Source organism: Xiphias gladius, chromosome 22 (genome assembly GCF_016859285.1).
Source record: "Xiphias gladius isolate SHS-SW01 ecotype Sanya breed wild chromosome 22, ASM1685928v1, whole genome shotgun sequence".
NCBI lineage: Eukaryota > Metazoa > Chordata > Actinopteri > Istiophoriformes > Xiphiidae > Xiphias > Xiphias gladius.
Genome location: NC_053421.1, coordinates 28,169,939 through 28,191,072, shown reverse-complemented (window position 1 = coordinate 28,191,072; position 21,134 = coordinate 28,169,939). Strand labels below are relative to the sequence as shown.

Here is a 21,134-nt window from a genome sequence, read left to right as displayed (position 1 = left end):
TTTTACCCCACAGATGATCGGCACAGGAACAAACGTGAGCAAACTGGAGTCGGCCATGGACACCCTCATCGAAGTGTTTCAATGCTACGCCTCAAAAGGGGGCAACAAGTACAAGCTGGATTTCCTGGAGCTGAGGAGACTGATACAAGGAGAGCTGAGCCACTACCTGCAGGTACCGACTGTTTCTGTGTCTACTGTCAGGCTGTGTTGCTGAAATGCCAAATCTCTGGTTGGATTCAAGAATCAAGGCGTGAAAAACTGGTTCATGTGTCCGTTCCTTTATGTCTGTGTTTCAGGACAGCTGGGACTGTCGAAGGGTGGCGGAGATCATGTCTGACCTGGACAAGAATAGGGATGGCGGTGTGAGCTTTGAGGAGTTTGTTGCCTTGGTTACTCAGCTGACCGTGACCAGCACCACCTACTTTAAAGGCTACACTCCTGTTGTTTTCCACTGTGGTCAAATGAAAGACGGGCGTTTTCAGAGACTGTGAATGTCAACCAGTCACAGTCTCTGAGCTGGAATTACATTCGGATGTCTGTGATTTTAATTCAAACTACTGTCACATAGGCTCCAGAACTATGAGGAAAGCTGGAGTTTTAGTGTCCTGATTTGACCTTTTTCTCTCCGACTCTATTAAAACGTCAATAAATTACTCTGAATATTAATGATAATGAGTTCTGCTTTTCTTTGTATCCCTATTCTACCATGTGGCTAGCAGTACCAATCCTGATTAATGGTTAAAACAGCATTAATTGCCACCAGGGGGCAGAGCAACAAGCCTCCAAAGGTACACCTAGCTGAAACCAATCCAGTCTACAGTCCTGTAATAAATCCTCCCTTCATGAAGGATATAATGTTCAGTTTGTGTTGAAAACTGTTTTAAAGAGGTGTGGAGTCAACTGATTCAACTCATTCTGGAGGATGCAGTTTGTGGTGTTGTTGAATTTTTAATTTTTATTGCATTATGCAGAGACTTGTTGCCATTATTCAGCCCACCCTCACTGATCGACTGCATTCGCTTTAGTTACGTGTACCCATTAAACTAGCAAATGAGTGTATTTTTACCTTGTAAAGTTGTGGCGGCTAACACGTTGGCATACAGTTGCCTCTTTACAAATCCAACAAGCACAGAGCAACATCATTATCTGGAGTGGTGTTTGCGTCCAGCTGACGAATGTATGTTAAATCCAGTATTCCCTTTCCTTTAGCTCTGGTTTTGGTCTCCACCAGCTCCTCAGAGAAACATCTGAATCTTCAGCTGCTAAATGCTCCTCCATGTTCACCAGCTGGTCTCTGACTGTGTCTGTCCGCTGTTTGCTGCTGAGCAGGTAGTGGACAGGTTTACTACAGCACGTTTGATGACAACAGCTGCTGCTGCTGCGAACGCAAACACTGAGACCGAACTATACAGTAAATGTGTCACTAAACCAAGATTGGCATATGAAAGAGGCCATAAATAAATAAACATATTAATAAGTAAAATACACATTATACATATCAACTTTTAAATAGATAACAATACTGCTATACTTACGGGCAATTTTGAGGTACCTGTACTTTGAGTATTTCTATTTCATGCTAGTTAATACTACTGCTCCGCTATATTTCAAAGGAAAATACTGTACTTCTTACTCCACTACATTCATCTGACAGATACAGTTACTTGTTACTTTTTAAAACCTGTATAGAACATGTAAATCACAGTAGTTATTGTGAAACTGTACAGTATTAGCAGTATATAAAATAGATATTATTAGCCACGTATGTATCAGTTATAATAATGTTTTTTGTCTGGTAGCTTGTTGTGGAGCTCTTCTGCCCTCAAGTGGATAATACTGGAGTTTTAATTACATTTGTGCATGCACATAGTAGCTACATCTCCACGTTGAAAAACCATTCAACTCTTTGGGCTGTTTTTCAGTAAAGTAATAAGCTTTCATGCTTCTGTGCCTAAAATTAAAAGCAATGGTTATCTTTATTGCTTCTTGGTAACAGATACAGTAAAGCACAAAACATGATTCTCCACCAGTGCTTTAAAAGGACAGAGGTAATAAAATAAAATAAAATACAAAAACGAGCAAAACCATAAACAAAACAAGCCATGAAAATCAAACCGAATCACATGACTGCTTCTGTGCTACCGTGAAGACGGAGTGATAACCAGCGTGATGTACGTGATGTTAATAAAACCAAACGTTTGGACGGTCTAAAAGCTACTGTATGGATTGACTGTATCCCAAGGTTATGGAGGCAGAACTGAGTGTGCCCAGATCTTCAGATTTCCAGCATGTTCCTGTGTCACTGTGAAGCTGAACATCTGAGGGGCTTCACTGCAGTAAGGACGTGTACTCATTATGGCAAAACTATGTCCAAAGGCCATCAAAAAAAAAATCTTCCCTTGATTTCCATTATTTAACATCTCTAAAAACAGAGGTTAAAATCCAAATAACCTTAAGACTAAGAGCACTTTCTATCACATAAAGGAGAACTAGACTTTTGTAATCTTGAGTCATCTTTCATTTTCAACCGGTAAGTGTGACTTTTTCCACCAGGGAGTGAATAATGCAGTTTTACCGGGGACTCCTTTTTGTCCTCACTATTCAGGCGGCTTCAGAGCCACCAGCACAAAGTTTCTTGGGGAAAGGTTTGGGTCGAAGAGAGCAACCAGCTGACTTTCCACGCCTGCAGAGAGACGAGGCTTCAGTCAGAGCTGACGGTGAATAAAAAGAGATTCAGTTATACAGAGAGCGTACCGACTGGCTCACCGTTCTCCTGCAGGTAGATCATCCTGTCCAGCAGCACCAGCGTCTCCACTACAGGAGCCAGCAGCAGGGCCAGGGTGAAGTACACCACCACCCTGCCCTGCTGCCTCAACATGGTCTCCACCCGCTCTGGGTCCAGGGGTAACTCTGGAGGCAGGCCGACCCGGGCCAGACCCAGACGGGCGTACCTGGGAGACAACATTGAGGTAGACAGAGGACATAATGGCCTTTATTTACCTCAGAGGCATTTATGTTAAACAGGCTTATTTATGAGACACACCTGAATTCCTACGTTCTCCTGTTTGTAAGTGGCATAAAATCCTCCAGTGGCTCAAAATAATTTCTCCGGTTCCCGGGAGGCTTTTACTTATATAATATAATATATTTGAGCATTTCCAAGTGCAGAGCAAGCAGACTGCTGAGGTTGACATTACTGTGTTGTTGTACTGATGGAGTCAAATACTGAATTTACCACGTGAAAAACTTGAATACCCACAGGTTATTCCATTTTTCCTCAGTGTTTTCACCAGGCTTTATTTAAGAGGTGACCATAACTCAAATATCCATTTATTTTTATTTAAGAAATTAGAATATCTGTTGGCTGCTTCACGATATTCTTTTTTTCTGACCGATGAATAAAAGAGCCAAAAAACCAGGGACAATAGTATGTTTGACTTTGCTGCCTCCCCTGTGATAATACCAAAAATATCTCCGTCTCATTCTTCTCAAAAACAAGCACGACCACCCCCAGAATAATTTAAAAAATGCTGAAATCCAACACATTGTGGCTTGAAATATTTAAACATAATTTAAAGATCATTCAAACACGTTCCTCCTCCTCAGTCTGTACTACAGCATCTTCAGTGATGCATTTTTTTGGGAATTTCCTCCTATGGGCGGCACCTCGCAATGTGGTGTAACATCAGACCTGCTGGGGTTAAAAACAATGTGAATGCCTGCAGCGTTACTCACTCTGTAAAGGGTAACAGGTGGGCTTTCTTTATGGTCTGGATTCCTGCCCTGCGTAGATCCGGCCTCGTGTCCCTGATGAAAGACTCCAGCATCGCCCGGTAACAGTGCGTCCTTAGCAGCTCGCTCTCCTCCCTGAGCCTGCGCACGTAGTCCTCCACAGCGTGACACGCCCCCTCCCGCGCCTTATAGGACAGCCGATGCCCCGACAACCCCCGCACCCAGGAGCTCATCGGGTAGCCAAACTCTGAGGGAACCGATTCCTGACGCGATGTCGTTGGAGCGGGAGGTTCAACCAGTCCTGGAGGGGTGGGGTTTTCTTTGGTTGTGATTTTCATGTAGCAACACGCCACAGAGGTGATGCCGCGAACATGCGGGCAGTTGACAAAGTGGCGCAGGAGGGTAGCGCTGAGGTCGCCGCAGGCATGGAGACCGGTCAGGACAAAGTCTGGAGAGCCTGGCGGGCCGTTTTCTTCAGGAGGAGCCCCCTGCCGACAGTTTCCAGCGGATAACTGCTCTTCAGGCTCGTTCTTGCTGTGCTGGGGCTGCGATGGCGATTCAAAGTCCTGTGAGCGAGTACCAGAGTCCTTGGAGCCATGAGATGGTGAAGTCTGAACCTCATGAGAACTCCCATGATGATGCTCAGAGCCCCTCAGTCTCTTTTTGCTGGGTCCAGATGGAGTTGGAGGACCTTCGCTTAGACAATCTGCAGTACTCAGCTGCTTGATGAAAGCCTCCCACGATGCCTTGGGGTTTACCCATCCGGCCACATGGCGGGGAGAGGACTGTGATACCGGGAGCTGAGATGAGTAGTTCTAGGAAGAAGAAAGATGTTTACAAAGATTAATGTTGATAGTTTGTTGCCACCTATAGCGGGAAGCAAAACGAAACGTGAAAGATGCTAAAGTCGACACTTTTATATCAAAAACGTATCAAATGTCTACTTGTATGTGAAATGTGTCAATCGCATTGACAAACCTACAAATACTTATCATCTGACTCTGCAGCTGCCCTCAGATCTATGGAGCATTTTAGCATCTTTCAATTGACTGTTTTGGTTTAATGGCGCGTAACTTTACTGTTTCGGTTCACTCTCACCGTCCTCATAGCGCTGTTTCCGCCAGGTGAAAAAGCCTCAAAAAGCCACTGTCCACTACTAGCTAACCACCTAACCCTAACTGGTAAAGAGCGAGGAACACCTAGCAGCAGCTACATAGCCAGAAATTCTTTTGTCATGAGTCGGCAGAGAACAGAAAGGATCGTGGACTTAGATTCATCAGGTTGAAACAAACATGACTCCAGATAAATGCTAAATCTCCTCTGTAACAGCTGGACATGTAACGTTTCCTGACGAGTTCACCATTTCATCTGAAAATGATATGTGATGATATGTGCTACCTTTTATTTCTAGGTGGCCCCACTTCTTCTCACCTGTTTTCCACGTCAAGTTTCTTTTACAGTGCATTATTAGACAGTGCGACTCAACGAAGGACATTAAAAAACAATAATCAGAAAATCAGTCGGAGTATCAACACAATCAACAATAAAACAACATTCAATTCGGTTTTTGATTCCCTATAATTGCCTTTTAACAACCCCTTTAGAAATAGGTATAAACTTGTCACTTTACAGGCCGACTCTGGAGATATACTAACTACATGTGGTTCACTAACTATCACAGAATGTGGGTGAAAACTGTCAGTGTTAGTGGACAAGCAACGATAAGAGGCAATGCTGCAAAAATCTTCCACGTTTGGCTTCAGGAACCTTTCAGCGAAGAAATATGAAGCTTAAAAAGTGACAGTTTGATGCTCTTTGAAAACCAGTCTCTCTCTGCGGACTGACAGTGCGTAGTGAGTTCGGCAAAGCACCAACCTTTTTCCGCTTTTCCTTCTCCAACGCCCACAGTAACTGTCCGTCAAACCTGGACGCCACGGCAACCAGGGTGCGATCAGCCTCAATAGCAGTCACAGACAGTCCGAGCCCGAAGGACAGGAACCGGGTCAGGTGACCCTGTTTGGAGCAGAGTGGGGGACAAGTCTCGCTGTTTAATGTGTGAGGATTCACAACCTCGCCTCAGATTCTAACCATGCTCCTCTGAAGGCTTCTTGCAACTGTCAAAAGATAGAATGACATCTTTTTATTCTTATCTTATTAATCTGCTGTGCTGCCGTGTTAAAATGCTGTTGACAGTTGATACATTAAAATACAAGCATGTGAGGTCTTGGAATGATAAAACACTGCTGCCTGTTAATGATCAGGCCGACATCCTTGGAGTCATGTTCATATTTGTGGATTTCGCAGTGTCGTGGTTTACGTCCGGCGCCAGTAGCTTGAGTACCGTCGCAGTCCTACAGTTACATTTCTAAAAGACCTAACCGCCATCTTTCCCTACTTATGTTAGATGCCTAACCTCAACCATGAAGCACCTTAAAGGATAAGCCTGGAGGTATTCTTCTCATTTACAGCATTTGCAGATGCAGAACAAACAACGCATGCGTCCTATTACCAAGTATTGTGTGTGTGTGTATCACAAGCCTGATATATCTTGTCTGTCTGAGCCAGAGAGTTCCATTGTTTCCAAAAAACTTAGAAAAACACATCAGTGAGTCACACTGTTGCACTGGTTGACATGTTCCTTCATCAGCACAAACACACACACACACAAACACATATTGTAGTTTATTTTGATTCAGTCCCCCCCCCCCCCCCCCACACACACACACACACACACACACACAAACACACACTGGAGTTTTTTTTGATTCAGTCCCACACACAAACACACACCCACAACATCCTGCTGCCACAAAATACTAACAACAGCACCAAATGTAGATTAATCCGCCGCTGAAAATAGTCCCCTACAAATGCACTAGTTCCTCCTGTTTGAGAGTAAAATTTCCATTAAAAACAGCTGTTTAGGGAAATTACTGAGCCTTTTAAAAATCAAATTACATATTTTTGAGCTGTCTCTAAAGATTCACATATTTTGATAGGATTTGTGGAAAATCAGAAGAGAATAGCACAGTGTCGACCTTATCCACCTTAATTTATTTGCCCAAACCACAGTCTCTCACTTCAGTGTTTGTAGTGTCCTTGTCATGCACAGATATTGTAGAAAAAACGTAATATAAAGAGCGCTGGCACTGAATGTAATCCAGGGTTTTGCCAAACCTTCCAATATCAAAGTTCTGGTTAAGATTATACCTGTCCAGAGCCTACATCCACCACTCTGTTGCAGTCAGTCTGGTCACAGAGTTGTTTTACCAGCTGGGGATTAAGAAAAAAGAAAAAAAAAAAACCTAATTAAACACACTACTGACAGAGGAACAAGTTCAAGTTAAACTTAAAAAGCACCAACCAACGCAAATAAGCAGCCCTGTACCATGCCCAGCTTGCGGATCTCATGCTGCTTCTTGGGTTTGACGTGTTTCCTGAAGATGTGGCCCAGCAGCGAGCTCTGACTCTGGTTTTCCAGGAACTCCTCGGGTTTCACCGCGCCGAATACCCTGCCTCGCTCCCGCCTGCACTCTCTGGGAAATGCCAGAGCATGAGCTGTGGCACGGAAGGCCAAGAGAGACAGGGGCCACACGGAAGGATACCTGTGATGACAAAGTGTGTGTGGTTATCGTTCAGATCACAAGGCTGGCATCGTACTATAGTCCTCTACTGTCAGCGACGTCCACCAGGGGCCCAAAATAAAAAACTGATTACACTACCAGAAAATAATCGGACTGTGAGAGAAGCTCACGTCCCCCATGCTTTTAGCACCTCGACATTACTACCAACCATGAGTCGTTTCAGAACTGACAGGCTTTGGATGTATTAGAGAGACGTCTCGACTACAACGTGATTCCAGACTTTACAAAAACAAATGTCACTACCGTTTCCTGATAAGAGCAGAAATTCAACATGAGGCCGACTACTATTAACCCTTTGCTGTCCTGTGCCCCTGTTTCTTACATCACACTCACCTTTCCTACCTTACTCTTGTCGTGGATTTTATTTATTTATCTGAAATTTGTGTTTTTTTTTTCACTCTTTTGTTCTCTGGAGCAAGGCCTTGTAAAGGGCCTGATTACAATCCAGCGGTACCTCCTGTCTCCATGCGTGGCATCCAGTAAAAGGTCTGCAATCTGTGGATACGACAGGTCCTGGAGTACAGGCTGCCAGGCGCTGGGTAATGTGTGCCAGAGATCCTCAGTGAAGAACTCCTGCGGGAGAACAACACTGAGTGTTACCAGAAAAACTACTACAAGATGACTGGATATGAATCCAGCCGTCTAACTTTGTATAAATATCCTTTCATGTCCATACAGTTGTTCTTAATTATGGCCAAATGAAAGCCATTTGAGGGTCCTGGGGAAAAAATTTGATGGTGGGCGCCTGTTTACTGCAATTTCCCATCAAGAACAGTGCACACAGAGGACAACAGATACAGATGGCCCCGCGTTTTCTGTGACTTGATGGAACACATCTTTATTTAGGAACACAACACGAACTAAAACAATAAAGATGTGAAAACCAAACATTGTCCCTCTACTTGACAGGGCCACGAGATTACAGAGTACCGCAGGAACTAGTTGATATTGTACTTTAGTGCTACAACTTTTAAGTTATAGAATTTACAAACAGCAACTGGGGCAGTTAACCCCGGGGCTGTTTGCTCCCCCCGGGCTGTTTGGTCCCCCCCGGGCTGTTTGGGGCCCCCCCGGGCTGTTTGAGCGGGCCCCCAGCCTTGCCTGGCTGGTAATGGAGCCATGTGCTCAAGAATACAAGTGATTTTGTTTGACTGCTGCAGCTGATTTCACTGCTGGTTGGCACGAAAACGTGCGTACACCTCTCACTAGGGACTGGTGGACGCAAAAAAAAAAAACATGGCGCTACACATGTACAGAATCAAACATGTAATGTATGCAATCAGGCTACTGCTTCGTTGTCAGGGAAACCCGGGGTCGCCGGGGCGGTTACATTTTGTTTTGTTTTGTTTTTCAAAACACAACATAAACTAACTGCTCTGGCATTTCACTGGAAACGGCCGCAAACTGTCACAAGAGAAGTCGGTGAGTCACTGATACGCACAATTATGTAGGAGTCGGATAAGCGGCTGTACTGGGACAGAAAAGCGGCGAGTCTTTCCGCCAGATCTCTCTGTTGCTCTGATGACAGACTCGGTGTAAACATCTCCGCATCTTGCGCTGCTGACAGCTCAACTGACATGGGGCTCACAGGCGAGCTAACGCTACCTGGTATGTTCCGACGCCACGTTGTTTTTTCCAGGCGAGACGAAAAATGCCCCTAAAATACCTGGACAGTTACCGAGGCGCTCTTACAACCGAGCACTTTATAACGCTTGCCCAGTGTTTATTCTCTCTTTTTTTTTTTTTTGAAATTCAGAAACGGCTGTTGCGTTTAGCCTTTAGCCACCGCAGCTAACTGTAACTTCCACAAGTAGAATGCAGAGGCGTTCACGTGCTCCCCGTAATTTCTGCTTTAGTTTCCCGCAGATTAAGAAGTAGCCATTTACTGTGCGTCTTCGGTAGCAGTTTGAGGGATATCTTTATTGATCCAGGATCATTATTTAAAAATAACAGCCAAAAAAAAAAAAAAAAAAACTTCTCCGTAAGTAGACATACACACATTAATTTAAAAAAAAAAGCAAGCAATCTAAAATAAACATATGTAAAAGCAAATGCACACAGAAAAAAAAGACATTGTGCAGGGATATTATGGCACGAAGAGGTTATATTCTTTTAAAGGTCTGAATTGCTCCTCTGGCTTTTTTGACATTTGGCATTCATCAACAGTTTTTGTATGTTCTCAGTTCATTTTGGAAACAAATAAAAAGCGGTTTGCCTGCTGACCATTTACTTTAATGAATTAAATATCGTTCAGTTAAAAAATACTGAAAATAAAACATGTCTTTATTTGTAGTGTCATTATAGTAGAAGAGAATGTCACAGTCAAGATTGTGTTTTATTCAAGTCATTACTCCCTTGTTTATTATGGAGGTTTCGTGATATATTGTAACAGTCAGTAACAGACTTCCCTGATATTGCTACGTCCCACGAAATTTAGTCAAAATTACTTCTACTTCTAGTATGATCAACTATTTCTCCCACTGTCTGACTGTCTGTGAAGGCAGCATGACCCGGATGATGATGATGATGACGACGACGACGATGACGATGGTGGTGGTGGTGGTTTGTTTTGAGGAGGAGTGTGGTCAGCACGGTGTGCAGCAGGTCTGGTTTTGCCTTTCAGAAACTTATTTTCAGAGTCTTCCCAGTAGGGAGCCTGTGGCTGCGTTCGCAAGACTCGCCGCGCCGAATTTTTCCGTCAACGGACGATCCGCATCCGGCCGCCGAGGACCGCCGAGTCTAGCACGGAGCGTCGGCGAGCTAACGTCGACAGCCGTCAGCTAACGTTGACATCAAAAGCCAAAGTCAGATCCAGCAGCGTAAAATTGGTGTTTTTATCTGTAATTTACGAGCTAATTAGAGCATAAACTTCTCTATTTCGCTCGTTTATACACGGTCTTGTGTTAGTAACTTGTAAATCAAATGTGTGAGATAAAGTCAATGTGAATGTGTGTTTTTTTTTCAGGTCAACGCAAATTAATTACAGCCACAAATTTGAATCGAGGCGACCCACAAGTTTACAGGAAGTTGAGTTTTACGTGTTTCTCTGCCCTCAGCGACCCCAGAAACGCTAAACCTCATCGGATAAGAGAACAAAAGTCCCAATTCTCGCAAAATTGATGTTAATGTGCCGATGCGTTCAAGTGCTCCTCTTCTTAGATTCTTCTTATTATAGGTTATAAAGAAGCTGTACACTGGAGTGGAGCTGAATCGATTAGAAAAATAATCCGTTTCAGTCATTTATCAAAATAAAATAAAATAAAATAAAATAATGAAAAAAGTGCCACAGTCTCTCAGGTGCAGCTTCTCTTTGGTCATGTATCATAATAAAAACTGAGCACCATTCGGTTTTGGACAAAACGAGACATTTGAGGACGTAATCTTGGGCTCCGGGAGGTTGCGAATGGTATTTTTTACATTTTTTGAGGGCTAGGGATTTCTGACATTTCATCGACCGCATGATTCATCAAATAATGGAAGACATAGTCAGCAGATTATTCAATGTTGACAGTAAACGTTAGTTGCAGCCCTACCGTCATTTCCTACAAATCAAGGCAGGGTCTGGTAATGTTGCGTTTGTGTTTGTTTTTCAGGATAATACATTTAAACTGGTTTCAGCCAACTAAAAACGAGACTACGAAGGACAGATACCAGTTGGGGAGGTCATAACAAGCACGTCTGCATGATTGCTTTGTGTGAAAGTGCACTGAGAAAACTGACTTCTGCTGAACTGCGACCGTAACCATGCCGAACATTACGATCAACGTGTACCCCTCCGATGACGCTGCACGGAGGAGGACTCCCACAGGAAACCAGAAGAGGAAAAACAAGAGGTTCGGTAAAAAGATGCGACACTTTGAGCAAAAGGAATACCGGGAAGATAAACACAAATACAGCCACCACAGGGGACAGTCCACACATGACCAGACTCCACGCCACAATGGAGCGCGCTCAAAGCATCCGGCACTTCCCACTTCCACACAAAACAAAAGTTTACCTCGTCCAGACAGTGCTTCACACAGTAGCGCCAGGCCTTCCGCATCCACACAAAGCTTGCCTTCCTGGACTTTCACTGTGAACAGCAAAGGCAGCCAGGAGAAGCCAGAGGAACCTGTGAACACGAAATCAGCACCCACCACCCCCTGCCCCTCAGGATCGAGCAGCCATAAGCCCACTGCCACATCAGCAGCAGTCCCCACTAAGTACCTTGCCATCGACTGTGAGATGGTGGGTGCAGGACCAAAGGGGAGCGTCAGCCAGCTCGCACGCTGCAGTATAGTGTCCTATGAAGGAGATGTCGTTTACGATAAGTTCATCAACCCCTCCATGCCTGTTACTGACTACCGCACCCGATGGAGCGGCATCCGGCGCAGCGATCTCGTCAAGGCCACGCCGTACCCAGAGGCCCGGAAGGAGGTGAGACATACCAGCCTTTTCACATGCATAACGAAATTCAACTTAACAACATGTAACATGTAGCTGTTGTCGGCTTTCGTTTCCACTGTTCGCCACCCGCTTTGGAGACGAGTTTGTGCACATCTCAGGGAGTGATTCTTAATTCAACCTGCAGGTGCTTCCAGGGGGTGTCAATAGAGCTCCTAACCCATCGCTCATTTGGTCTATAAAACATCAGAAAATACTGAAAAGTACCCAATATATTCCCAAAAGCCTGAGGTGAAAGGGCTTGTTTTTGTCCAGCACACTTGCAATTTACTGTCACGTTACAAAAAAAGCAGCAAATCTTCACAATTGAGAAGCTGCACCGAGAGAACATTTTGCAGTTGTGCTCGGCAAACTACTTAAACGGTTAACCACTTATCAAAAGTAGTTGGTAATTAACTTTTGGATTTGATTAATCGACTGATTGTCTCAGCTCTAGATGTGCTGTCACATAACAACTAGGATGTCTACAATAAGCACAACAACAGTGACCACCATTTTACCGCTCAATCTGAATCGGCCAGGAAAACCAATACTTTCAAAAGGCATTAGTATTTGGGGAGATGGGCCTTTTGCGGGGAACTGAGGTCAGTGTTTAGAAACCTAAAAGCGGACCATTACTTTTCTCAGCGTCCGGCAGAAATGTGGATACACAGCGAAGCCAGACCAGTGCAGGAAAATTAAAAAAAAGTGAATCAAGATTATAGGAAAATAGAGGATTACAGTCTGCGCAGTGGAGCAAATTGTAAAACTGTAAACCTGACTGGCTTGTGTTAGCCCCCAGCAGGGCCCTGGGCTCTCTGTTGGCGTATAAACTTGTGTCTCATGTTCATGCAAATGTTGAAGAAAATCAACAACATCAACATCCAAAATGTCCTGGTCTGTGAGACATTGTGGACATGTAAGAGAGAATATAGCACCAAAGCCTCACAAGGTAAGTCCAAGTTATGGGTCGTTACACATGTTCGTAAAATAAATCTCTAGGCTTATGACTGTTGGTTAGACAAAACAGGACAGTGGGAGACATCACCTTGCCCTGTGGGGAAATTATAACAGGCGTTTTCCCTATTTTCCGATTGATTACTCGCTTGATGAAATTGAGAGTTAGGTGCAGCTCTGCATCACATTGACTTTTCAACCCCAGGAGGAGAAAGGTGTGTGTGTCGTTTAAGTAAATTCACAGTGTCTCTCTTGGTGATGTTGTTTCTTGGTTTGTCCTTTTCTGTTTAACCTTGGATCTCTGTGTTTGTCTTGTGGGACAGACTTGATCATGTTTTATTCAAAGCTGTGCTACATTAAGTAACAACACATGCAGGGTTAAGCTTGCATGCAACTATTTGAAATTCCCAGTAGCCTTTCAGTATTGACCACTGCCAAAATATTGACTTCCTCATTAAAACGGCTACAGTGGGAAAATCCTAGGAAGCCTGCAATCCCTATTATTTTTTACTCAAAGTGAAATTATTGTTCATTTATATTTTCGATGTTTGAGTTTTTCATTTACAGGCTGATTTATCGCAGAGTTTCTCTCACATTGATCTCGCATAGATCAGATAGGTCCCCGTTCATAAACTGTTTATTTAGTTTGAAAAAGAATTAAGACTGTGGGTCAGTTGGCCAAATCAACTTTTTAATTTTACGTTTGAAATTTTCGGAAAATACATGAAATTAAAAAATATTTCACGTCTGTCCATGTGTCACAGTCCAATAGTGGCTGTCTTTGAAAACATCAGTTGAACTCTTTAACACATTTACGCTCAGAACTACTCAGCATTCGTGTAAATTCTCTGTCTTCTGTTTCAGGACATGAATTTGGCAACTTATTCTGTATAAACCCAACGAGTGAGTGAATGTATGTCTTCTCTGTTGGCAGATACTGAGGCTGCTGATGGGGAAGGTAGTGATTGGCCACGCCGTCCACAATGACTTCAAGGTCCTCGGTTACTCTCACCCCGCTGCCTTGACCAGAGACACGTCCCGAATCCCTCTGCTCAACCAGAAGGCTGGCTTTGCCGAGAGCGAGTGCGCTTCACTGAAGAGACTCACCAAAGCCATTTTTAACCGTGACATCCAGGTAGGAGAAAATTCCACAGTGCCGGTGTCCCTAAGCTATAAGAACACTTCCGTTTCCAGCAGATTCCAGCATTTTGAACCTTTCAGTACTTAATGTCCATTCAAATCACATTCTCACGAGAAAAGGCACAAGTCTGAACTGAACAGAAAAGATTTAAGATTAAAGGCGACAGCAGCACAAGGCTGCTTACAGTGAGAAATTAAATGCGATCTTATCTAAATGAGATCTTGTTCGCCTTATTAAGAACACTGCAGTGAATCAGTTATCTTCTCTTATCCACAAAGAAAATAAACCCACTTTAGTAAACCATGAAAAGAGAGAGAGAGAAAAAAAAAACATGTGCGTTTCTTTCCTGGAAAAGGACCTTGAGGCTCAAGATAATAGATACCGTCACTTGTTGACTTCAGTAGTTGAATCCAATTTGGTATAAAGCAAACGACTGGATACAAAAAAGGAAACGCGGCTTAAAGGGACCCTGTAGAGTTACAAGAATCAGTGTCTAAGCTCAACCATTACAGTAGTGTCATGATGATGTAAAAATGTCTTCAAAGCGATGCTGAACTCCTCCTCTTCTCTTGTGTCCTCAGACTGGGAAAAAGGGTCACTCTTCTGTGGAGGATGCCAGAGCCACTATGGAGCTTTACAAAGTGGTGGAGGAGGAGTGGGAGAGGAGGCTCGTCTCCAAATCACAGGCCAGTTAGTGCCGGGTCTGAGGAGACAACACGGAAATAAACTGAGTTGAAATGAACATTTGGTGTGGCAGGTATGTGGTTTGAACTGACCAACTCACTGCAGGGCTACAGGATCAACCCCTAAGTGCCCTGTTGACATGAGAATTAAGAAACCAGGAAAACTGAATCTGCCCATTCAGAGTCCTGGATAAGCCTCTACCAGCTGCCTGGAAGTTAAAACTCTTTTATTATCATCTAGAAGAAGATGAAGAAGAACTGCTGGGTCTCACACTTTCAGTTTCAACAGTTTCATTCTTACTCAGGGTTTCTTTTGTGTTTAAATGGTGCATCTGCCACTAGGGGGCAGTCATGTATTCATTCAGTACATCGTCGACATGATTGAAACGGCATCTATGACGACCAAAAAACACAAAAACGGTTCTAAGCTTCCAGAGGTAAATGTTCGTAATCAAATCAGCAGGTCAGCTATTCCAGGGCAACACTCAACCCAGGGTCATGCTTACACCACCATGGTGTATCTCCATCTTTCCATCTGAGCATGGATGATGCAGAAATTTGAAGTCTGACCAAACTGCTACTAATGGAGTTCCATCATCTGTCACTTGTCAGTGCAGACTTTTATGTTTTTTTAATAGACGGAATATTGACACATTATTCAGCTTTGATGAACCAATGATGTTCTTGAGGGCCGTAGCCAGGATTTTAGAAAATACTGAGGTCATGAGTCCCGCATGAAGCTTTTATTCATAGTTTTCTGTCGAACCAGTAGTCTTATGGTTTTATAGACACACGTCTTAAAAAGTGACTAAATGTCTTATTTCTTAATGTAAATGTTTAAAAAATGCAAGCGTAGACATCTATAAAGCACGCAATTAACGTATTAACCAAAAATAAAACGTGATTATGTAAGCTCATGAACACCACAGGATCTGGTGTATTGGAGCAGGAGGTTCTAAATTTCAAAATCAAATTAGATGTAGTCACTGATCAAGTAATTCCTCACTGATTTCCACCTAAACTGAAAGTTATATACCATGTAAACATGGTAACAGATTGTTAAAACCCCCGCGTCGCCTCAAGTACAGAGGACATGACCTCATCGGTAGCTACGGCCCCGACGTTCTTCATATTTCTCCATTCACGTGCTGTCTTTATAAACCTCCTGCTTGTCCCGGTGGCTGATAAAACCAGGGTCCTCTTGTTCATCTGACCTCTTTCCAGTCGGTTATGGTGAATCAGCTATTGTGGAAAATGGAAGTGCTTAGTTTGAGAGATATCGGCTTCCTATGCAATTTCAGACGAGTTCAGTTGTCTACTGTACATTCAGCTTGGTACTTGTGTTTTAATATCAATAAATCATTACCACATCCATTTCGAGGTATTGCAATAATTACTGTAATGAACATCACACACAGGACTGTCAGCTCGTAGCTCACCCTATGCTGCAACTGACGCTCTGAGACGGTTTGAGAGGAAATCTGATCCAATGTTTGAGTAACCAAAACAGGAAGCATTTAACGTTTAACTTGTCCCAAATCCAAAATCCACTTCTAATGCCTCGTGTCATCTTCTCGTCACACTAGCCTAGAGCCAGACAAGACACTGAAAGGCAGTTCTAATATATTTTGTCCAGCCCATTTTTATCACTGAGCGTCAGTATATATACACCTTTCAGTATAAAGCTGTGAAGTTCAAGAGTGCCATAAACTCAACACCCCCCTAAAAAAAGTTTGCACAAATGAAGGTAGGCTTTATTGCTCGGCTGTTGTATTAGACTGTTTTCATTTTTGCTACTGTGAGTGTCCCTTATAAAACTGACAACAGAGTGTATAACAATACTGAGTATCATGAGACATATATCATCTGAGATTTTGGTTTTAAAGTTGGCGTTTTTATTTTCCTGGTGTTGACGGCTGAATTACGGCACATTTCCGAGCCTGTCTGACTGAGTCAAATGAACAATGAAGACTTTTGTTTAGTCATCGTATCCACATTAATAATGACTTTTTGACAGATTTCTCCAGAGAATACCAGCGCTCATCTCTACAATCTTGTTATTGTATCAGTATAGGTAAGTCAAATACAAAGATTTGTCTTCAATTGTTTCCGAAGTCCTAAAAAAACTGTCATTCTTTGTGTTCTTGTGAAAACTTTTCATTTAATGTGTCAGAATGCTAGCGTTTGCGTTAAACACAAAATGCCTGAGCCTGATGGGAATGTCATTACTTTTGAAGGTATTTGGTCATAAACCAAAGTATTGGAGAAATTGAAATTTTGCCCTGACCGTGATTATCTGTACAAGATGTTGCGCTAATCCATCGAGCAGATTTTGAGATACTTCACAACATAAGCGAAAAACTTTGACCTGCTAGAGGAAAAGTCAGTGGATCACCAAAGTCAGTTGGAGTCTTCCTGTGAGCACCGTGAATGTCTGTACAAAATGTCGAAGCCGTCCATCCTGTAGTTGTTGAGATACTTCAGCGTGGACCAAAGTGGTGGACGGACGGACGGCTGTTGCCATCGTGTCGACGATAAAATCTTCCTCCTCTGTAACGTTTTTGTATCAGTTGAATCTCAGATACATTTTTTGGCTCTAATACCGGAGCATTTCATACACCACCCTACTACTTGTACGGCCTTGGATCAGTGAAGGAGCTCTCTTGTCCACCTGCCACAGTTAGTGTAGCGCTCAAAACTCATCTACCACTTTCAAAATCATATTGACAGAACAGACCAGGATCAAATGTTTGACTGGACAAACAGCCGCCAGGACCTGTCTGGTGTTAATTTCCCGTTCCCTCCGTGACCAGCCCCCGTCCACAGAGCTCATCAGCTGCATCATCAAGTTTGCTCTTCTCAGACCTGACACCACTGACCATCTTGCACACTGGTGTAAACACACCGTTCTTCCAGAGTCTCACACTGCTCCACCATTCTGTCTCCTCCAGCAAGTGTTTGTCCATAAAGGTGAGCAAATCAGCACTTTTTCCCGGCTGTGAATTCAACACCGGCGCATTAATTGTACAGCATGCCACCCTTCCCGAAAACAGGCCACACCACACACAACTGCTGGCACAGAGAGGCCGATTAAAGAGGAAGAAACGCACCAAACCTCAAAGGCTATATTCTGCACTAACACTAGCAATGATTCACCCGCACATTCTGGGTTTAAATCAAGTAGGACTGGAAGTGTGAAGAACTTTAAGGGAGGTGTCAGTTTGTGAGTTGTGTCTCTGTGCATCTGTGCGGGCTTGGTTGTTGTTGGAAAAGATGCGAACACGACAGTATCCTGCAAGAGTTTCTAGAATGGAGCAAGTGAGAGGTGTCCTGAAGTAGAGACAAGTCCAGTGTCTGTTCTTTGTCCGCTGACCAAACAGGCAGCTGAAAACCACAGTATCGCCACACAGGATGCCAAAGCATCTGATGGTCACAGTCTAAGTAGCTGGCAGGGGAGGCAGTGGAATCTCCTGTGCTAGAAATTCTTCAGCTGTGAACTCCACAGTGTTTTAGCTACTCAATAGAAGACGGGGGGAAAAAAAACTGCACAGTAGAAATCTGGAACCGCAGTTGAAAAGTGGAATTGGCTGATAATTAAAAGCCTTTGGTAACATGGAGAAACCAAGTTAAGAAAGGCTTTAAATCTACTGAATTTGCAGCTTCTTCCCTCAGTTTAAAGTGGTCTGGCTTTTGAATGCAACGCTTGTGCTTGTGCCTAAAGGATCAGTTCACCCAAATTATAAAAGAACACTTTCTCACTTAACCCCTAGCGGTATTGACCCTTTAAAGGAAAGCACAGTTGATTACAATTTGACATGGCCGTCGGAGCTGTCAACACTGTACTCGCCAAAGGTAATACCTGAGATCTGGGAACATGACAACTCTGCTAAAAAGATGTCAGACAGGCAAGAAAAACCCGCGCAGACGACCAGACATGTTGTAAACAAAGTAAAAAGGTTGGTCAAACCTATTTGGAAGAGGAAATGAAGGCCAACGGTAGAATTATAACCCAACCCCGTCTGTTGTGAGCATCAGTTCACAGACCAACTTCTGGCTTTAACTTTGATCTATCACACACCATTGGACCTATTTGAGCAATTTCGCCATGTTCCAAGATCCGGGCAATCAACACGTCCTGCTATTCTAGGTAATATTTATTCCTAGTTATTTATCCGTTCTAAAGCTGCTCTAATCATTATATTTCTTCAACAGTGTGATCAAATGTCTGTATGTAATTGTTTTGGTTTTCTGGCCAGAAAACGCTGATCATCGTTATTTCCAGTAGCAGCAGGCAGCAAACTCCAGACGAGTTGGAGACTAGCCGGAGAAGAAAGTGGAACATCTGGTGACTAGGGAGCCAGATGTTTTTCTCAGGACTCAGCGGAGACCAGACCAGAGCTAAAAGAGAGTGACTACTGGGTTTGGATGTGTAAATTGGCAACAATTTGCTAACACGTTAGCCACAGCAAGTTCATGAGATGGTAACATGTCAGATGTTGTGTTTTGAGCTTGTTCCGCTGCCCCCAAGTGGCCACAAAAGTTATCAATTCAACTTCAAGCTCATGGTTCAGTTTTGTGAGACTTGCTTCTGCAGAGCAGGGTAATGGTGCCATGCTACTGTTTGGTCAACGGATAACATTTCACCAAATGTTCGTGCTGATATCGAACGATCCCCACAATTTGATTCTGTGGCCTTTCGGGATTCTGACTGAAAACTCCTCGATGTTTCAGTCATCTTCAAATCAGCCAGGTCATCTGATGTGTCATCTGACCAGGCAAGAGTAAAGTAAAGGCAAAGGTGTTTATGTTTTCAAGGTGGGGTGACAAGCCTGCTGTGTCTTTGCATTCTGGATGCAATCATTTGTATTAAATGTGGCAAACGGCTCACGTTCTGGGACAGTCTCCCCTTCAAGGCATTCATAGTGTTGCACTTGATTGCGTTCATGAAACGTGACTGAAGTAGTTGTGTGACGAAAGAAAAATGAGCCGGAGAGAGAGGATCAAACCCTGCCCACTCCCTCACCTCTGCACGCCTGGATAATTGATGCAGAAAGTGGCACTATTGTCAGTCTGTGTTGGAAAGTTACATAAAATTGTTAAAACGTAAATTCCGCCCTGACAAAAGGGGTTTTTGTGACTGCTTCACAATAAGACACATTTCATTTGATACATACTTTGGCCTTTGGTCATCATTTGAAGATCTCACTCACCTTTACAGTACCCCTGGCCTTCTTTAGCCTTACAGACATGGTCGAGCAAAAATATTGCAAAGCAACGTGATTTAATCCATTCCCTAGTCTAGATTATCCCCTACTGTTTATCCCTCCTTAATCTCCTTGTGCATGGGCAATAATGTGAATAATTTGATATTATTCCCTGTTATTAGCTCCATAAGTGAAAGCCAGAGCTTAAAACCGAAAGAGGCTTTGGATTTTCTTCTGTGACTGTGTTTTGTTTAATAAACACGATTTTCTCCTTCGTATCTGAGGTTTATTTTTTTGTAATTCGGACGTTTCCTAATTGTAATTCTGCATTATCGATTTAAATATTATTCTCGACATTTGAAATGAAAGAAGATTAAGTGTTCACCTGCTGTATTAATAAGGCCTTGAAAAACTTGAAAGAGCACCGTTGGTCTCATTAGGCAATACAATATGGATTTTATGGATTTTATTGCCCCCCTGGGTCAAGTTATTGGGAGGTGGACTGCAGATTACCCTTTCCATACACACCTCGTCATGGCCCAGCATCAGCCACATGCGCGTAATTCGGTTTTCATTACCCGCTGCCAAGCCACCAGGAATTTGTCCATTTTGCAGATCGCTAGTTAACCTTACATGTACAGTAAATGCACTGAGCACAGTGTGGGTTGGCAGCAGGATCGGCACAGGTGGAAGGATAAAGGGTCTTGTACTGTCGCACATGGAAGCTGCCCAGGAGGAAACGGAAGTCTCTGCAGTAAATGATGTTACCTTTTTTAGAGACGCGGTTTAACCTTTGCAGAAGTTTCGAGATAGGTTTAAAAATGCGTAACAAGGCAGCACCGAATGAGCTATAACTCTAATTCCGCCCAATGATTTCTGGTTTTTTTGCCATTTCCAGTGGGAACTCAGGTACCCAACGGTGCATTCGTCTTGTTCGCCCAAATTAGTTTTCCACTGTCTGAGTTAATGCTGTTCTCTATTACAGCCAACAAGCCCCACTGTAAGAGCCATAGAGCTCATAGATTATTAATTTAATCATCTAAAACTCCACTAATCAATATTTTTATATTAAAACCAAGTTGAGAGGGGTCGCCCGTAGGGACAAACCCTCAGAGAGTCTTCGGGTCTTCAGGTGGGGCTGTGATTTCAACAAGAGTCCACTTGGATGACCCACTGACTATGTTCACATGGAAATTTTCTGTGTTCACCAAATTTGACGCATTTTTATGCTTTTGGAAATATTAAAGCCCATGAAAGTTGTTTATAGCTGTTGTCTTACCTCTTTCTTGTCCCCAGTATGACACTGAGACGCCGAAAGCGGAGAATCATTACGACCAGTCTGTAAACGGAA

The 21,134-nt window shown here is 43.3% G+C and overlaps 3 protein-coding genes across 4 annotated transcripts; 2 read left to right on the top strand and 1 right to left on the bottom strand.

The window, feature by feature from the left end:
- On the top strand, window positions 1–491 carry LOC120784057 (protein S100-A1-like). The gene is made up of 2 exons (XM_040117486.1): window positions 1–172; window positions 297–491. The coding sequence occupies exons 1-2, from the start codon at window positions 14–16 to the stop codon at window positions 489–491; spliced, it is 354 nt and encodes a 117-aa protein (XP_039973420.1). The 5' UTR covers window positions 1–13.
- Window positions 492–1,903: 1,412 nt separating this feature from the next.
- rrnad1 (ribosomal RNA adenine dimethylase domain containing 1) lies at window positions 1,904–9,205 on the bottom strand. Of its 2 annotated transcripts, none has more exons than XM_040117822.1 (8): window positions 8,818–9,205; window positions 7,831–7,949; window positions 7,097–7,337; window positions 6,943–7,005; window positions 5,608–5,745; window positions 3,736–4,547; window positions 2,767–2,951; window positions 1,904–2,683 (listed from the first exon to the last, which is right to left on the bottom strand). In XM_040117822.1, the coding sequence occupies exons 1-8, from the start codon at window positions 8,953–8,955 to the stop codon at window positions 2,598–2,600; spliced, it is 1,782 nt and encodes a 593-aa protein (XP_039973756.1). In that variant the 5' UTR covers window positions 8,956–9,205; the 3' UTR covers window positions 1,904–2,597. The 2 variants fall into 2 exon arrangements, with proteins under 2 accessions (XP_039973756.1, XP_039973757.1); XM_040117823.1 differs by having other exon boundaries at window positions 1,905–2,683; window positions 7,121–7,337.
- Window positions 9,206–9,885: 680 nt separating this feature from the next.
- isg20l2 (interferon stimulated exonuclease gene 20-like 2) lies at window positions 9,886–15,939 on the top strand. The gene is given in 4 exon segments (XM_040117824.1): window positions 9,886–9,980; window positions 10,970–11,792; window positions 13,690–13,890; window positions 14,478–15,939. Coding segments are annotated over 3 exon segments (999 nt in total). The 5' UTR covers window positions 9,886–9,980; window positions 10,970–11,120; the 3' UTR covers window positions 14,604–15,939.
- The last annotated feature ends 5,195 nt before the right edge of the window (window positions 15,940–21,134 follow it).